At 36.3% G+C, this 18,924-nt stretch overlaps 2 protein-coding genes across 3 annotated transcripts; one reads left to right on the top strand and one right to left on the bottom strand.

Moving 5' to 3' along the window:
* Positions 1-1,054: 1,054 nt before the first annotated feature.
* Positions 1,055-18,889, bottom strand: LOC126378375 (zinc finger protein 90-like). Of its 2 annotated transcripts, XM_050026683.1 has the most exons (8): positions 17,998-18,889; positions 16,834-17,077; positions 16,042-16,199; positions 15,188-15,438; positions 14,220-14,570; positions 13,190-13,336; positions 11,843-11,958; positions 2,308-2,432 (listed from the first exon to the last, which is right to left on the bottom strand). In XM_050026683.1, exons 1-7 carry the CDS (start codon positions 18,813-18,815, stop codon positions 11,861-11,863), a joined length of 2,067 nt encoding a protein of 688 aa, XP_049882640.1. In that variant the 5' UTR covers positions 18,816-18,889; the 3' UTR covers positions 2,308-2,432; positions 11,843-11,860. The 2 variants fall into 2 exon arrangements, with proteins under 2 accessions (XP_049882641.1, XP_049882640.1); XM_050026684.1 differs by lacking the exons at positions 11,843-11,958; positions 13,190-13,336; positions 14,220-14,570; ... (2 more) ...; positions 16,834-17,077; positions 17,998-18,889 and adding an exon at positions 3,310-4,194 and having other exon boundaries at positions 1,055-2,432.
* LOC126378411 (zinc finger protein 883-like) lies at positions 4,333-9,842 on the top strand. The gene is made up of 5 exons (XM_050026760.1): positions 4,333-4,915; positions 5,261-5,483; positions 6,010-6,167; positions 8,053-8,207; positions 8,675-9,842. Exons 1-5 carry the CDS (start codon positions 4,626-4,628, stop codon positions 9,415-9,417), a joined length of 1,569 nt encoding a protein of 522 aa, XP_049882717.1. The 5' UTR covers positions 4,333-4,625; the 3' UTR covers positions 9,418-9,842.
* Positions 18,890-18,924: the final 35 nt, after the last annotated feature.

Below are 18,924 nucleotides of genomic sequence, written 5' to 3'. Positions count from 1 at the left end.
CGAAGCACGGAACCATCTTACTTTTTCGGACAATCAGGTGATTCAAGCCTGAAAAGTCCTTACCAAACAAAGGACAGTGTCACAAAGTGATTTCGACAATGTCCCCATCGGGAATCGAACCCGGACCTCCAGATCGTGAGCCTAACGCTATAACCACTAGACCACGGAGGCTGTTGTACTCTAGTATAGACTCATTTTATTTTCGACCTAAAAAAAATAATAAAAAAAAATAAGAATACAGAATATTATTTTTAATTTTTTACATTAATGTTCCGATGTGCAATACACTATCAATACAATAAAATAATATTTCACCATTAAAATAAAGCTTATTATTTCCTTATTGATAAAACTTATTAAATATTTATGAATATAACACAACATAACCTTAATTTCAGGTCAACTAAAAGATATGGCTTCATTTCCAACAATGTTGTCAGTTTAATTTAAATGATATTGTCAAAAGCACGAGTGAAATGACAACCACCAAAAATAGATTAAAATTTAATTTAATTTAGCCCTTATTTATAAATAAAACCAATAAAACGAAATTACGAAACGTAAACCTTAATACTTTGTGTGACTTTCCAGACTAAGTTCCCAAAAAAAAAAAAAATTTAAAGATTTGCCTTCGTTTCACCATTTCATGGATAACAGATACACTTATCTTTGTTTTTGGGTATAAATAATGACCCTTGTTATTATACCCATTATTATTGTGAGCAACGTAATTCTATACGTATCTGATATAAATATCAAGCAACAATTATTTTATATAATATGCCTCTACCATTAATTATATTTTTGAATAATTATGTGCCCAAAATAATGACAAAATAGGTGGTTATCCGTGCTTCGGAGGGCTCGTTAAGCCGTTGATCCTGGCTATTAGCCGTAAAAACACCTCCACCAACCCGCAGTGGAGCAGCGTGGTGGAGTATGCTCCATACCCCCTCCGGTTGATTGAGTAGAGGCCTGTGCCCAGCAGTGGGACGTATAGAGGCAGTTTATGTTTAGGTGATTATCACGTTAAATTACGTCAAGCAGTAGTTTTAGGCGGATGAGACGTTTGTTATGTAAAAATTGGCGATTCAAAGTGTAACTATGTTACCTACTGAATAAAGATATTTTTGAATTTGAAAATCTCTACCACGCCATGTATTTTTATGGAACCTAGCCTGGAGAGTCCCGCATTGAGACGCCCAAGACTTTTATGAAACTAATCTTAGGATGACTTGATGTAAGATCATCCTTATTGCGCTTATTAGTCATCCCATCAGAAAGGCTAAAATCCAAGTATTTTCGCTAGTTTTATGCACACCAACAGCATCATCATCATTAATTTAAGAGCTACGCTCCTGTCAGTGCAGCATTCTCCATGCTACTTTTTTTAGGGAAAAATAGAGCAGTGGTTTCCCTCTTGCCTTCCGCCCCGCAGTACTCTCTCTGACGCAAGTGGCACACCAACAAATTTTACCAAAAAAGCGTAGATTCTTTATCCCATACGATTAAGTCTTTCAAACTATTGCTTATTATGCCAATCCACGTTCTAAGAGGTAACATTTTCTTCCTTTATAACCTTTTTCTTGCCTCGTTTCGCCGGAATCATTATTTTACTCTTCCATTCTTCCATACCTTGGACATCTACCTGAACAATTTGACCCGTCTCTGGATTAATAGGGAATACTCCTGCTGCCGTGATCTTCTTCTTAGACGTATCCAGATTATGCCGTCTTTTCATATGCTTGTTATAGTTCGACCAGTTGGAAAACTCCATACAACAATGTTGACAGTTGTACGGTTTGGCTCCAGTATGCTGCCTCTCATGATTCTTCAGAATCTGCTTGAAACGGAATGCTTTATTGCAATATTGGCATACGTGAGGCATAGAGTCCGTATGGATTATCTTGTGAGCATTCAACTGATACTGCAGCCTGAAACATCGGCCGCAGACTTCACAAGAGAATGGTTTAACACCCGAATGCATTTCAACGTGGCGTCTTAACATATTAGGGAATAGGAAAGATTTGTTGCATATCCTACACACATGTGGACGGACTTGTTCGTGAGCCATGACATGCGAGGTCAAAGTCCCTTTACTAAAGAACGTCTTTCCGCAGCGGTCACAAGTGTAATTCCTCTTCCTATCACTAGTATGGCGTTTTAAGTGGTCCCTTAAGCTGTTTGGGTTCTTGTAAATCTTCTTACAGATGTGGCAAGTTAGGTCTTCGACTGTGATTGGGGTGCCGGCTTTCCTTCGCGGTTTCCGCTTAGGTTTGACAGAGATGTAGTCTCTGAGGTGCTGTCGTAGGGCCTCCTCGTTTGTGAGGATCTCGCCACAAGAGGGGCAGGACACATGGTTCTTTGGGAAGTGCTTCTGGATATGTGTTGTCAACTGGGCGGTGGTCTCGTCACAATACTGGCAGCAGTTCCTGGAAGAATGGAATGAAATGTTATCATCAGACCTGCGAACACGTAAAAAGTAGACCTCCAGATTATGTGGGTAATGTTACAGTCAATCTAAAAATACCAGGGCTTAGACCAAGAGGACAAACAAAAACAAGATGGGCGGATGTGGTCAAAAAGGACCTGTGCATGTGCTAAGTCTCCTAGAACGACACTTATAATTCAAATATAAGACCACGCCTATTTCCCTTTGGGTTGGGCAGAGACGAAACACTTATTTACTTAAACCTTTAGAAAACATGCACTACCACAATGCACTACCAACGTTACATAAAAAGGCATTTAAAAAATTCCCCCTGGCACAGATTTTTTTTGTGTGAAAATGAAAAATAGAATAATGTTTATTATCAGAATTAGTTTCAGGTTTATTTTATACAGAAAATATAACAGAAAATTTTTAAACATTGATGAATTAAATCACCTAAGAATCTATTTTATGATTATTACAACTCTCTGCATAACATAAATAGCCATTATTATGACCCACAGCCACTGCTGGGCACAGGCTCTGCTTAATTGATTGGAGGGGGTATAAATATATTATTAAAAAAAGAAAGGAAAACATGAAACAGTAGGACTAGGGCCCTGTGCTGGGAGGTTTTCTGGCCACATCTTCCCTCAGCATTACAGATTCTGATGTGGTAGTAATTTTACAGCTAGTTACATAATATGTAATTTAATTTTTGACGTTCAAAAAGTGCTGACTATGTAAGCCAATTTTGAAATTTTTTTTATATAAAATAATGTTTTAAATTGTCAAATTTTATATAGCAGATGCCCTTGATCTCCTACAAATTGGGATATTTATAAAAATATTAATTATTGAAAAAATGCTATTATTACCTTAAATCCTTCCGATGTTTTCGTACATGCTTCACAAAAATATCAAAGTCATCGGTCTTTCCAAACGCCTTACAATCGGCACACAAAAACGCTGCACATTTACTATGAGCCACTTTACTATGTGACCGTAGTATCTCTACGTTTGGAAACTCAATATTACAAAATGCACACACCCAAGGGTATTCTTTCCAAGATTTTGTATCTTTCCCCACTTCTGGCACTTCTTTTGCATATATTTGTACGTTGGAAGTGAACGGACCCTTCTGCAACGCTACATCTAGTATATCCTGGACATTTAGCGCTTGTTCAAATGATTCAGTTGGACAATTCTGTATACTACTTATTGCACTTTGTATTATGCTTGTTGCTGTAATATCCTCCTCTTTAGGCTCGAGTTTGATGTTAAAGCTAGATGCCACAGGCTGGTTATTTTTGATGGGCGACTCATTTTCCTTTTTAACCTCAGTAAAACTATCATTGTCTCCGAAAAATTCGTCTAAAGCTGTTCTGTCGTCGTCTGAAAAATCGTATTTTGCATCGGCGGTTGTCTGGTACAGAGCGCATAAAATGTCCTGTGCCCTTTTAGCTTTATCTAGGAAATCATAAGCTTTCTTTAGCGCCTCGTAGCATATGAAACACACAGTTCTAGGCAGGCTAACATGGTTAGTTATATCTACGTAAATTGCATTAAGAAATGATAATTTCGATACGACTTCGTTGTATTTTTTTTGATCGCAGTCTAAGTTTAACAGCCTTTCGCGGCCTTTTGGTTCCGCACATAAACGGCAGTACATAGTTTCCATTGTGCTAACTCATTTATATACACGAATTGAGTAAATATAATAGAAAATTAGAAAAATACTTTCGCCTATCGAAAGCCAAACATTTTTTGACAACTACATTAACTACAGATAAAATAACATAAAACACATGAAATCGATCGATTTCGGTAAACACCGGTTTTCAACTTCCAGAACATCTGTCAAAAGCTAAAAATAAAATTGTAACCAAACCGGCCGCCGATAAGATATATTTTTGTTGATATACAAATAAATTATAGAATCTGTTCAAATAATTGTATAAGTGTAATTGTTTAAACAAGCTATTTAAGTTAGTTAAGTGTTTACGCAAATACAGTGCCCGCTCCAGGGGGCCCACACGTACATTTGAAGTCCTATTTTTTGTTTTTTTGTAATCGTACTATATTTTTAAAAGAAAACAAATAATCGAAGTTTTTTGCAATGCTTTAATCAGTGACAACTTAAATAAAACAGTGAATAACTTTTTAAATTCCGCAACATAACAAAAGATTATAAATGGAATCTAATTTAAACATGGAACTAAGCAGTGTAAAGGTAGAGTCTCTGGAATTAGATATAGATATAAAAACAGAAAATGATAATGACTTAGAAAAAGATACTTGGCAAACATATATTTGGGTTTGTTCTCTATGTCATGTTGATTTTAAAACTGTAGAAGAACTGAGGTCTCACACCAAGGAAGAGCATAATATGTGCAATGCCTTTGCCTGTTTCGATTGCAAGAAAAATTACATGTTGTTTGAAGAATTTATAAAACATATTCGAGAGCACAGAGAAGCTTTAGGGTAACAGTTATACTCTTCATTATAATTATTGAATAATGAATGAATAAAATAAAATTATTTAAAAAAATTAAACATATTTACAATAATTATTTTGATTATTTACAATACAATATTTTTTTAATTGTTAAATACCTATGTTTAATATTTTTAAATATTTTTTTATGAGTACAATTTATAATTTTAGATTTAATAATAATAGCCAATTATTTATTTTATTTATTTTTAATTTTCATATATGATAATTATTTAATTTTATTTAGACATTTATAGTTAATTACATTTTTTGAAGATTTTTTTTAATAATATTAGTAACAATAGTACCTAATTAATAATTACTAATTCCAGATCCAACTGTCAATATTGCAAAGAATCATTCACTAGTGAGGAACTGTGTAATGAACATGTGAACACCCATCTAAATGGATCACAGAAGATCTGCAAATTATGTGGAGAGATATTACCAATTGCAAGTTCGTTGGACGAACATAAACAATTATATGGACAGACTGTGCGTGCTAATGGAGAGGTTGAGAAGAAGTCATGGAAGGACTATACTTGGATATGTCAGGTATGGTAGAACATCATCATCATTCTCCTGCCCTTAATCCACTCTAGGTGGGGTCGGCACAACATGTCTTCCTCTTCCATTTCTGTCAGTCGTCATCCCAGCACTCACACCTTTCACACACATATCACAATCCATCCACACGCTCATGGAAGAAATGACATAAAAAAAATATATTAATATGACTGCATATAACTACAGAACTAAGAACTATTGTACACATGATAGCAGAAACAAATGAATTATGAAGAATTACTGCTCCTTCGTTATATTTTAACTAACTCTGTCTATCTGTTACAATGAAATTTGTTACAAAGATAGATTGGACATTGGGAATAAGTTATTATATTATTTTGGGAATAACAAAAAAAAATTGATCTACTTAGGAACCCCCAAATTTGATATGAGGATAAAAATTCACTAGTTTGATCGGAGTTGAGACCTGTGCCCAGCAGTGGGATATATATGATGTTTAAAGTATTTTATCCCACATCCCACCATAGTATACTAACTACTAACTTATAAATAGATCTGCAGTACAAAGTATCCCGACTCGGAAGCCTTGCGTGTGCATGCGCAGGCAGCCCACAACCGTTGCTTCGCGTTCCGCTGCGCCGACTGCCAGCAACAGACGACCAACTACAACCAATTTGTCGCTCATGTCGCCTCACATAAACCTCATTTAAGGTGAGTTATGTCATCACTCTGAAGTGGCAGTGGGTGGGGCATATTGCCCGTGGAACGGACGACCGATGGGACTCGGACTATAAGGTTCTCGAGTGACTGGAAAGCGCAGCGTGGACAGAATGCGTCCTCCTCCGGTCCATGCGAATTTCTTTCGATCTATGTATCGTCATACGTCATCATTATATAAATATAGTAGACCGATATATATAAATAGCCTTATATTCGCCCCACTGCTGGGCACAGGACTCCCTTAAATGAACCAGAGCCCTCTTATGGAGCATACTCCCCTACGGTGCTTCAGTGCAGATTGGTGGAGGTGTTTGGGCCAGTAACCCGGGACCAATGGCTTAACGTGCCTTATGAAGCACAAGTCTGATACACAATTCAACTCATTTATTTGCGAATAACCAATATGTACATCAGGGGCGTTAAAGAGGCCACAACGAAGCGATTCATCTAAAAAAGCAATAATGCTATTTGATATTTGTGTGCATTGCGCATTTACTTTTATATGCTTTTTCCTTTTTAACCTCCCAGATGCAACCCAATATCCGAGAATTAATATAAAATTATGAGATTAAACGAACTTACCTGTAAGTGAAGTTCTATCTCAATTATACGAAGCTCCTTGTTCGCGAGGACTCCCTCCCTTCAATTTTAATATCCCGCCCTAAAGCTTCCACAGGTGATGGAGTAAATACTCTCGAACAAGGAGCGAGTATAATATAACAATAGTTACAATGGCCCCGATTCCTGCAGACACCTCCTAATTTTATTTTAAGTTATACCTGTCATTTTCTTATCCGCGAAAAGAAAAGGGACGGATGATTGTCAACAAGTTAATTTTAAAACGAATGAATAACCCGAGACAATAAAATAGGCGAGATCACTGGTATTGTAATCCGTTTGACGTGCTGTCTACTTAACCCTGTCGGGTTTTTAGACGTATTAATATAAAATTGACGTGTATTCTATAAGTTTTATGCCTGTCGATTACCCGTCCCTTTCTTTTCCAACGGATAAGAAAATGACAGGTATAACTTAAAATAAAATTAGATGGTGTCTGCAGGAATTAGCACCATTATTAGATTATGTTGACATCGCAATGACTGTACAAAAACAGATCATACGAATTTTATGTTACAGAAAATTATTACCTACCCAAGTTAAAACATTTATACAACGCACCATAGTTCATCAAAACAATAGAAGTGCACGAAATTCTAAATGTACCAATGGTCAGAGAAGAAATATGCAATCGTGGAACCCAGTACAAAAAAAGATTAGAAATGCACCCAAATCAGCTTGCGGGGCAACTAACTATTCCAGAAACCATACATAACATAAACATAAACAGCCTATATACGTCCCACTGCTGGGCACAGGCCTCCTCTCAATCAACCGGAGAGGGTATGGAGCATACTCCACCACGCTGCTCCACTGCGGGTTGGTGGAGGTGTTTTTACGGCTAATAGCCGGGACCAACGGCTTAACGTGCCCTCCGAAACACGGAATCAACTTACTTTTTCGGACAATCAGGTGATTCAAGCCTGAAAAGTCCTTACCAAACAAAGGACAGTCTCACAAAGTGATTTCGACAATGTCCCCATCGGGAATCGAACCCGGACCTCCAGATCGTGAGCCTAACGCTCTTACCACTAGACCACGGAGGCTGTGCCAGAAACCATACGTCGTCTAAAAAAGAAACGAGACATTTTCGATAAGGACAGTCAGACCGAATGACTACTTCAAAGAAAGGACCGACTTCGCTGGGAGTAGCGTCCTCCATGCCATATAAACCCAACTCATCTGTTTATAGTCAATGAGACTGATCGCAAGATAAAAAAAAAACCCTACCCGAGTATGTAATCCCAATATCTTTCAGGAACTACTGCCAATACTGCAACGAGTACTTCCCAATCGTCTCCCAGATGAGCCGCCACGTGGTGCGCCACGTCGCCGGCGCACAGCGCCCCTGCCACGTGTGCGGCCAGCTGCTAGACCACACACTGCTGGACAAACATAGGAAGATGTTCTCAGGTAACCGTCTGACAGGTAGACACAATTTTCGTTCGTGATCCATAAATTAAAAAGTGGCTCACGACTTTATCCCAATTGGGATAGTTAGAGGTATATCCAAGATGAACCGAATACCCACGCCTCTCTGAGCTTTTTGTTAGAAAAACGTGATAGGTTGTTAGCCGTATCGCCATCTATAATGGTCGAGCCAACTGTGTTAGTGAAAACTGGACTTAAAGTAAATTAAAAACTGGGCTAACTCTGGTACCGGGGTTTGACCTGCGCTCCCTGTTTGATTAGCAAGTCAATGAACCAAACGACCGCAGTGGTTATCACGGAAGTCAACAAATTTTATAACTAATAATTTCTTTTTTATAATAAAACTTTGTTGTTTCTTCATGAGCTACTCTGAAGAAACAGTAAGGTATTCTGTTCTGGCCTCTGAATCATGTCTCATAATCCCATCTAAGAATTGAATCCTTTTTCAGGGTCCGACACAGAACTCGCTAAGATTAAAACAAAAAGAACTTACAAGAAGAAACCACCTCCAACCATAGACGAATTAACTTGCAAAATTTGTCTGAAAGTCTGGGACACTAAGCGTAAATTGACAATACACACTCGCACCCACAACGAAACTAGACCCAGGAACTATGCTTGCCCTATTTGCAATAAGGCTTTCCGAAAAAAAGGAACTATGCAGGACCATGCTGCGTCCCATAGCGCTGTCAAAACTGAAATTTGTCTAGTATGCAAGAAGGAATTTCACACAAAACGCGGTCTAAAAGCGCACTTATTAACCCATAGTGACATAAAACCTTTCATATGCGACGAATGCGGGGCGAGTTTTAGATCTAAGCGAGCCGTTCAGAGACATTTGACGACACATTCACAAAAGAAAAGTTTCAAGTGTTCCCAATGCGAAAGAGTGTTTAAGTACAAAGAGAATTTGATAACGCATAGCCATTACCACACAGGGACCAAAATTTACCCTTGTGAGATTTGCGAGAAGCAATTTTCGACTTGGATCAATTGTGACCGTCATATGTTTAAGAAACATGGTGTGAAGTTAGCGAAGACTAAGAACACTGCTCAGGGAAGCTTGAATATAGACAAAGCGACAGGAGAAGTGAATCCGTTGAAAATGGATGAAAAAACTTTAGAATGGATGGATAATATGTTAAAAGATGAGAGGAAACGAAAGGATTCGAATGAAACTAATGTAGCGTAGATTTAATGCCTACAAAGTGACGCCATCTGGGGTATTAAAAGAGATCAAATTAAAGCAATTCATCTAAAAAAGCAATATTGCTATTTGACTTTTGCGCATATAAAAGTAAATTACCAATGTCAACAAATGTCAAATAGCAACATTGCTTTTTAGATGAGTTGCTTTAATGTGACCCTTTGTAATCCCCCAGGTGGTGTATGGAGCATACTCCAACAAAAACCAAAGAATAATATGCAAACATTGGCGACAAAGAATTGTCAATAAAACTAATTACATATAAATACATAATACAATTTATATTACTTAATGTATCCGTATTATAAAATGTATTCATAGGAATTCTATGTATTCGTAAATTACCTTTTTATAAGATTTTTAAATAAATTAAATTTATAGTTTAAAAATATTTTTATTTAAAGACAAGAATAAAATCAATAAACAATATATGTTTCGTATAATTTTAGTTAAAATTAATACCTATGTAATAATAGGTAGGACGTATTTATATTTAACGAGAATAACAGCAAAATATATCGATTTATTTTTGAATATAATTAATTTGTAACTATTGACTGCAGTTTTTTTGTATGTGTTTGGAATAGTCCGGACTTTTTAGTGATATGCCGTTATCAAAGTGGGAAGATTGCCAGCAGTAAAGTGCAAAAGTTATCTAAAAAGAGCATTATTACCTTTAGGTAGATAGGATCAAAGTACAAGGAATCAGCGTTGTGGCACTCCCTCAATGTCGGAGTGTCACAACATCTTGCTGAGCTGACGTCCCTTTTTAGAGATAAGTTTTAAATTCATTATTTTGTTCATTATTCTATTGTGTGTACCACCTACTTATTTCTAAAATAAATGTTTTTCTTTCTTTAAAAAAAAAGCAGCCAGTGACCTATTAAAAAGTTTCTACAATAGGAACGTTCCCAAAGCGGGAATATTCCTGTTGTAGAAACTGGTTTTATCACTTATACAAATTAATCGTTAGATGTTAGGCTTTTTTTTGTGTTGTTTGTTTTTTTTTGTGTATGTAATGTAGGAAAGAGAGGAAGGGGAAGACCAAGAAGAGCTTACATGGAACAGATTAAAGAAAAGGTTAACGTCGTGTCTTATAGGGAAGTCAAGGAATTGGCCTTTGATAGACTGGAATGGAAAATGCTACACCGACAAGAGCGTGGCTCTTAAATTGATGATGATGATGATGTAATGTAATGACTAATACAATAAATATACTTTTTTGCACCAAAATAGAAGAAAATATTTACAAAAGAGACTTAACTAGTTACATGGCAAATGGCAATGTAATTTATTATTATTATTTCGTAATTCATTAATGTATTTCATGTAGCTGATTCCAATACATACCATTTAGTTTTATTTTAAGTTGTGCATGTCATTTTCTTATCCACCGAAAAGGAAAGGAAAGAAGAAAGAAAATAGGGACCGATTGATTGACGGTTGTTAATTTTATGTCGCTGGTATGCAACCCGTTTGGCGTGTGCTTAAAAAAGTTGTGCTTGTAAAATTTTTAGAGAGTTTTTTAGATTTTTGCCTAAAATTGACGTGTATTCCATAAACTTTATGCCTGTCGATTACACCCGTACCTTTCTTTTTCAGCAGACAAGAAAATGACAGGTATAACTTAAAATAAAATTAGATGGCACAGGAATTAACCCCAATGTTTGTCATATTTAAATTATTATTTGCATTTTATAATTTAAATAACTAAAAATGCAGACCAGTGTTAAATGCTGATCAACTGCAAACTGTAACATTTTTATTGCAAATAAATGAAAAGTTATAAATAAGTTACTTTTTACTAAACGTCAAAACACGAAAGTTCTATGGAATTTATATGAAAAAAAAAACCACACTGTTACGTCATAGAAAAAGTTATTAAATGATGGACTTATTATGTTTTTCTTGATTAAAATTCATCATCATCATCAGCCCATAAACGTCCCCACTGCTGGGGCACGGGCCTTCCCTATGGATGGATAGGGAGATCGGCCCTTAAACCATCACGCGGGCCCAGTGCGGATTGATGGTTATTAACGACTGCTAATGCAGCCGGGACCAACGGCTTAACGTGCCTTCCGAAGCACGGAGGAGCTCGAGATGAAAACTTTTTTTTTGTGGTCACCCATCCTATGACCGGCCTTTGCGAAAGTTGCTTAACTTCAACAATCGCAGACCGAGCGCGTTTACCGCTGCGCCACCGAGCTCCTCATTAAAATTCATAAGTTCAATATAAAAACGAAATTATTGTTCGTTAGTTTTAGATCTGTCTTTATTTAGTATTATCATCATTTTATCATTTATCTTGAACCTAGTATACTTACGACACAATTATCTATTTTATTATTTTAGTACATGGAATATCTCCTATTTTACTGAAAATTGAACGATTTTTTTTGTCTCTTACCGGGACATCTCCGTCTTTTTATGTTTCCTTCTTCTTCCGCCCCCGTTTCTTCGGCCTCAGCATTTCATCGCACCACTCCCTCGCGTTACCGCCTATCTCTATCTTCTTCGCTTCTCCTGAAAAAACGTAACAGAAGCTCACGACTCTAGTCCCAATCAGACAAATAAGAGGCATATCCATCGCATAATTAACTAAGTACTCACACTCCTAAACATAGAATAATGAATAATACTTCGTATAGAACGGCGAAAAGCTAGGTTTACTAAAAAAATGCTAGCAAAATTGCTTTTTTAGGTGAATTGCTTCAATGTGGCCTGTGTAACCCTCCTGAATATTCATTTATAACCACTAGAACATGTTTTAAGTAAGTAATTTTGTTTTATAGCCGTGACTTCGTAAGCTTATGTGATTAGTATTTTATTAATTTTAAGCTAAAACCACAAAACACCACTTCGTATTGATTATTTAGATTATTCAATGAAGAAAGCCTTCCCGTTCCCGGTCCCACCAAAAAGTCCGCGGCAAAGAGAATATAAATAAATCTGTATGTTGGATGGAAAAACAATTTATTATAAATGACTACTATTTAGGCCGGCAAATGCAACAACTTTATTTTTGATTTGGTTTTCCCCGAAGGGTAAGGCAAAGGGAACTATGCCCATACAGCCATTTCATTTTATGTATTGATTTTTTATTATAATATATGTCCTCTTTTAAAACACGGTACTTACCCATTATTTAAAAATGTTTAAATAATATGCGTTAAAACAAAAATATTTTTCCAATATTCCTTTTCTCAGATTGTAGTATTTTTAGTTTTTTATTTATTCTCTTCATACAAAATCTCTTTATAAATTGTCACTGACATTCTATTACACTTGTCAAGTAGTCAAAGCCTTTAGAGAAAAAAAAACTCACGCACACAAACTAACATTGACACCTCTACACGCTCAGCAAATACACTGTAATCTGCACCACTACAAATGTAGAATTGATCAAAATTGAGGGTCTGAAATATGGTACTTCTCGTATTCGGACCCTAAATTTTTGTTAGTTTGCGAAAATAATACACCAAAATATTACTATTTATCGGTTTTATAACAATATTCCTCTATCCGTTTTCCTGTAGCACTGCATCAACTTTTGTATGGAAAACGGATCACCTTAAGCTAAAAAAGCACGCAAGCGGGCAACCGCCAACTTAATTAGTCAAAACTCAAACTTCATCTCTTTCTTGCACATATTGTTAGTGAAGGACAGCACAAATTTAAGAGCTGTCAAACTAAAATTATTATATTACCGGAATAAGCACCATTATATGAATATGTCGAATATTGGAGGGTTTACCTGTCTCTCTGTTGATGTCCAGTTTCCCTTGAGCAGTGATCTTGGTCTTCGCGAAGGTTACACCATGTTTTCTGATCATATGTCTATTACAGTTGCCCCAATGGTTAAAGGTCTCGTTGCATACTTCGCAAGAGTACGGCCTTATGCCTGAAAAGTTTGGTCAAATATTTAAAATCTAGTTTTCTTATTTTGGAAGGTAGTCGAAAAAAAATAGATGCACTATGGTGCTGACACACCAACTAATTTTATTTTAAGTTAGGTACACCTGTCCGCCGAAAAGGGATGGGTAACAGACAAGCATAAAATTTATGAAACACACGTCAATTTTAGGCAGAAAAATATATTAAAAAATTGCAAAAAAAAAGAAAAAAAAATATGCAAATAAAAAATACAATAAATATCTTATCCATTTCAAATTATACATTAGCCAATAACCCAATTAATTTAATTTTATTGTATTTTAATTTTGATTTTATTTTATTGTTTAAGTGTGTAATTAATTAATATAATATAGTAATTATAAGGTGTATTAAATAAACAAATAATTCATTAGAACATACAAAAAATAACCCAAAACCCAACAGAGTTAAGTTGTCGGCACATGTCAAATGGGCATATCAGCGAGATGACTATTTGAGTCTATATAAATATTTCCTTTTAGGGTAGGCAGAGACTTGGAGTTCCACTTATTACGATCCTAACACACCCCTTTCGCTTCTTCCACTTTCATCAAAGATTACCTAGTTATTACTAGTTATTACCTCATCATCATCATCATCAGCCCATTAACGTCCCCACTGCTGGGGCACGGGCCTTCCCTATGGATGGATAGGGAGATCGGGCCTTAAACCATCACGCGGGCCCAGTGCGGATACAGTGCGGTTATATAGTTATTACCTACTAGTTATTGATTCTTTCATTTTAAAATTAACAGCTGTCAATAATCTATCCCTTTCCTTTTCGGCGGGTAAGAAAATGACGGGTATAACTTAAAATAAAGTTAGGTGTGTACTAGAATTAGGGTCATTACCTGTATGCTGCCTCTCATGAATCTTCAAGTAACTTTGCAACCTAAACCTCTTGCTACAAGTCTGGCATTGGAACGCCATCACATTGCTATGCGATGCCAAATGCAATCGCAACTGACTTTTCCTCCTAAACTTTTTGCCGCATTCGTTACAAACAAATTGTTTTATCTCCAAATGCGTAGCGATGTGGACTTTGAGTCTTTGTTTAGTGAGAAAAGTCTTTTGACATATCTCGCAGGTTTCTGTCTTGTTGTAGTGTGTTTTTATATGGTTGGCTAGCGTTTTAGCGTCAAAGAACGCTTTCCCGCAAGTGTGGCAAACTTGGTCTCGTTCGCGTTTATCGCTATGGATCACTGTAACGGTCACAAATACAAGATTTCGTCAGAAATTAATAAAGAACAGGGGGTTAAAAAAACAATATTGCTATATGACATTTGCTCGCTTGTGAGGAACTCGGTGGCGCAGCGGTAAATGCGCTCGGTCTGCGATTGTTGAAGTTAACCAACTTTCGCAAAGGCCGGTCATAGGATGGGTGACCACAAAAAAAAGTTTTCATCTCGAGCTTCTCCGTGCTTCGGAAGGCACGCTAAGCCTGGTCCTGGCTGCATTAGCAGTCGTTAATAATCATCAATCCATTTAAGGCCCGATCTCCCTATCCATCCATAGGGAAGGCCCATGCCCCAGCCGTGGGGACGCTAATGGACTGATGACAATGACATTTGCTTGCATTGCGTACTTAACCCCCAGGTGGCCTAAATAGGCCACATTGAAACAATTCATCTAAAAAATAAATGCTTTGTAATCTACCTGTTTTTACAGAAGCAACTGACATGGTGGGCTATTGACTCATTATCATTATCTCGCAAGTGTTAACCCGTTTCCACAGAGTCCGCTTACCTAACCTGTAGATTTGACAGGTCCAGTTTTTTTTTTTTTTCAGAAAAAACAGACATGTAGTCAGTTGACTCACCTTTATGATTCTTCAGCTGAAACCTATTCGGGAAGTGTTTATTACAGACTCCGCAAGTCGAACTCTCCGAGTTGCTGGTTCCTCTCACTCTCGGCGTGTCAAACAGAGTCATGTGTTGCGTGAGAGACGTACTATCTGGGAACATGTCACCACAACCATCGCAAGGTTTAGAGGTTGATGTGTGTGTCGATATATGACTGTCTAGTTCCCGGCCGTTTGGATAGTACGCGTCACAATATTGACAGTAGTTTCTGGAACATAAAGACGACTGTGACTTAAGTCTAATCTTTAGAAAAAGAGAAAAACTACAATCAGATATTTTATGTTCCTGACAGACAGAAAATGTTGTCTGTAAAGACCCTCAAGCAAATAGCATGTTGCAATCTTATTATCCATCATCTCCCTAGCGTTTTATCTCGCTTCTCACGGAGTCCGCTTACCTAACCTGAACATTTGACAGGTCCGGTTTTTTACACAAGTCACCTACAGTTGCCTGCCTGACTTTCCAACCCGCGAAGGGAAATCTAGCCAAATACAGGTTAGGTTACATGTTTCCGAAACGCATTTCTCGGGAATGTGGATATGCTCATGGTGTTGCAATCGCTGATCGCTGTTGGTTGCCGAAATCTTATTATTAGCTTACTTTATTTACACTCCTGTTAGCCCTCCTGCTCAGCATGGCATTATTGAAGAAACCTATTTAGAATTTCTATAGTCTTATGTCGTTAAACTTGGTACAAATTTTCTGTAATTATTGTTTAATAAGTGTAAAACCGGACCTGTCAAATTTTCAGGTGAGGTAAGCGGATGATCGTTTAGTAAGAGTATGTAACTCATTTTAACAATACACTCACCCCAAACAACTCCTATGCGCCGTGACGTGTTCAATAAACTGCTTAAAGTTGACCATAACAGCGAGACAGTCCACACACTTCATGGCGAAGCATTTGCGGTGTACCTCCTGAGTGTGGACACGTAGGCTGCTGATGTCTGGCAGCTTGAGACAGCAGTCCTGTAAAGAGGAACAGAGTTATAGTCACTAACAGCTGCTGATAGTAGACCTTTATTAGGATAGGTACTTCCTCTTTCTCTCTCTATTTAAGAGCTGCGCTCTTGTCGGTGGAGTAATCGCCATTCCTCTCTTTTTCCCGCCAAAACCTTCACCTCCCGATACGACACGACCTGTACCTTCTCTTATTTGTTTCATAATTGTTATTACTTCCTCTTTCACAAAGATTTATTTTTTTATTCCTCGGGGCCACAATGAAGCACTTCATCTAAATAAGCAATATTCCAATTTGACACTTGCATATAAAAGTAAGTGGGTAATGGCAGCAAATGACTAATTTTATCTAGCCTACCAAATCCCACTGCTGCTCAAAGGCCTACGTTTTTCGATCTTCTTGTGTGTTTGTGCGTGTCCCTCCGGCAAGCGTCTAAGTAGTCACGCCAACTTTTTCAAAAAATGGCAAATAGCAATATTGCTTTTTAGATGGATTGCTTCACTTGCTATTGAATTTATTGCTTGATGGATTGGATAGCCTGTTTTATCCCCCTGTGCTGTTCTGGTGGGATGTTTAATGGGACTCTGAAGACTTACAGCTATACCCAACCGGACATGAACTACGGAAAAAAACATTAATAACCTGACAAGTCCACTCGTACTCCTTCCAACTGATAGAACATTTCACCTTCCTCAACTTCTTCTTATAACATTTAGATGACAAGGGAGCTCTCTTATACACTCGCCTGTGGCGCTCCAATGCCGGTCGGCTTGGCAGTTCCTCACCGCATAGCTCGCAAATATGGCTAACGTGCCAGTGACTGGCGGCGTGGGTAGTCACCTCGTCGGCAGTGGCGGATTTTTTATTGCAGTACTGGCAATGTAGCCTGAAATTTTATTCCTTAAATTAAGTAGGTAGGTAAATGGATACTTCATTCAATTTTTTTGCACATTTATATTAATTTATTTTTAATAAGATTGAGGAACTGGAATTTATAGTTGTATAAGTTTCTGAAGAAATGAAACAAAAAAAATGGAAGTTGTAAAAAATATCTATAAAAAATAAAAAGATAACTTACTTTTTTATATGTAGATTAAAATATAAGATTTCGCCCTGAAGTAGTAGGATATTATAAGCTAGATTAGGTTAGAATGAAAAAAAGAAAAGAAAGCTAGGGCCAGGCTACAATCCTCAAAAATAATATAGATGGCGCTGTCTAGATTTAAAATGATAATTACCTATTTTGTCATTGGTAGGGTACATAGTTATTTAAAAGTATAATGTAATAGCAGAGGCATACATAAAAATAATTGTTGCTTGCTATTTGAATCACATTATGTATAGAATTGTTGCTATCTATATTGCTTCTGTTTATTTTGATCAGAATAATAACGAGTGGAAGATTTGTGTTGTGCCTGGGTGTAATAAAAACCAAGTAAGGTATAACAAGAGTCATCATTTATACCAAAAAATAAAGATAATAGATGCATAATGTATGTGGGAATGAAAGCTTATTATGAATATGATGTGTGTGAGGTGAAGTTTATGAACGTGTCCTGAGGGGGAGTGAGAGGGCAGAGAGGAAGGGGAAGGAAGATAGCGACGGGGAGATTTGCAAAGCGCAGTTGTGTTCTATATAAAATTCAAAAGTGAGTGAAAAATATAAGAAACCTTAAAGTATTCTATGTTATCCATGAAATTAGTACGTTAAACAAAGGCAACTCTGTACATACAGTGCCATCTATATTTTTTTGGGAATATAGCTTAAAAAAAGAAGTCCCTCATTAAAAAAAAAATATCTCTTACCTCAACATCTCTTTATGTTGTCTAACATGTTCAATAAATGGATTAAAATAATTGAAAATCTCCATACAATCCATGCATTGGAATCCATAACAGATTGCATGTACAACTTTACTGTGATCTCTGACTTCTGACATAGAGTTGAAATTTGCATGGCAATGGCAACAAACCCATTCATAATCCATCCATGAAATATTTTTTGAATCTGTATCCATATTTTTAAATGTATCTATAGATGTATTACTCATATTCTCTAGTGTATCCATGGATGTATTATTCATTTTTATGGATGTATTTGTTCTATGGTTCTTATTTGAAGAATTTGTATGATTATTTCTACATTTCTTTTTCTTATTTTGTTTTAAATTTTCTGTTAACGAACTTATATGATTTTCAAATGTATGTAATATTTTTTCTGAATCTGTTGCTGAAAAATTAACAGGGTCCTTTTTGAAAATTATTTCAGTATTATTTACTTCTGCTTCAAAATTTTCTTCATAAATATCTGTTTCTTCATCTTTTTCTTTCTTCACTGTGAATTCGCATATATCAGTTATTGTACTGTTATAAAAGTTTTTCAACATTATTTGGGCTTCTTTTATTTTTTCTAAAAAAATATAAGCATCTCCTAAACTTTTGTAACATAGTTGACAAATGGTTTTTGGTAACATGTTACATTCTATGTCAAGAAAATCAATTTTTAAACATTTCACTTTTTTGTAAATATCTTGTAACATTTCTTGATCTGTGGAATAATTCAGTTGATATTTTAATTTTTTATTTTCTCCACAAAAACGACAGTGAGACAGTTTATCAGTCATATTTAGAAAATATTTTATAATTGATGTGGTCACCACACAGAACTTTAATTTCTTGATGAACTTAAACTATATTTAAAACACTGCTCTAAAAGAATATTTTTGAATCTAA

This window comes from Pectinophora gossypiella, chromosome 26 (assembly GCF_024362695.1).
Source record: "Pectinophora gossypiella chromosome 26, ilPecGoss1.1, whole genome shotgun sequence".
NCBI lineage: Eukaryota > Metazoa > Arthropoda > Insecta > Lepidoptera > Gelechiidae > Pectinophora > Pectinophora gossypiella.
Note: the sequence above shows the minus strand (reverse complement) of the source record. Positions and strands in the feature narration are given on the sequence as shown.

What these genes read in the sequence shown, in the direction of transcription:
- LOC126378411 (XM_050026760.1), top strand. Translation starts at nt 4,626, where the DNA reads ATGGAATCTAATTTAAACATGGAACTAAGCAGTGTAAAGGTAGAGTCT. An exon ending in ACTATACTTGGATATGTCAG is followed by an intron (nt 5,484 to 6,009) that starts GTATGGTAGAAC and finishes ACTTATAAATAG; the next exon opens with ATCTGCAGTACAAAGTATCC. An exon ending in ACATAGGAAGATGTTCTCAG is followed by an intron (nt 8,208 to 8,674) that starts GTAACCGTCTGA and finishes ATCCTTTTTCAG; the next exon opens with GGTCCGACACAGAACTCGCT.
- LOC126378375 (XM_050026683.1), bottom strand. Translation starts at nt 18,815, where the DNA reads ATGACTGATAAACTGTCTCACTGTCGTTTTTGTGGAGAAAATAAAAAA. An exon ending in AGTACGAGTGGACTTGTCAG is followed by an intron (nt 16,200 to 16,833) that starts GTTATTAATGTT and finishes TCCTCTTTACAG; the next exon opens with GACTGCTGTCTCAAGCTGCC. An exon ending in TCAGCTGAAGAATCATAAAG is followed by an intron (nt 14,571 to 15,187) that starts GTGAGTCAACTG and finishes TGACCGTTACAG; the next exon opens with TGATCCATAGCGATAAACGC.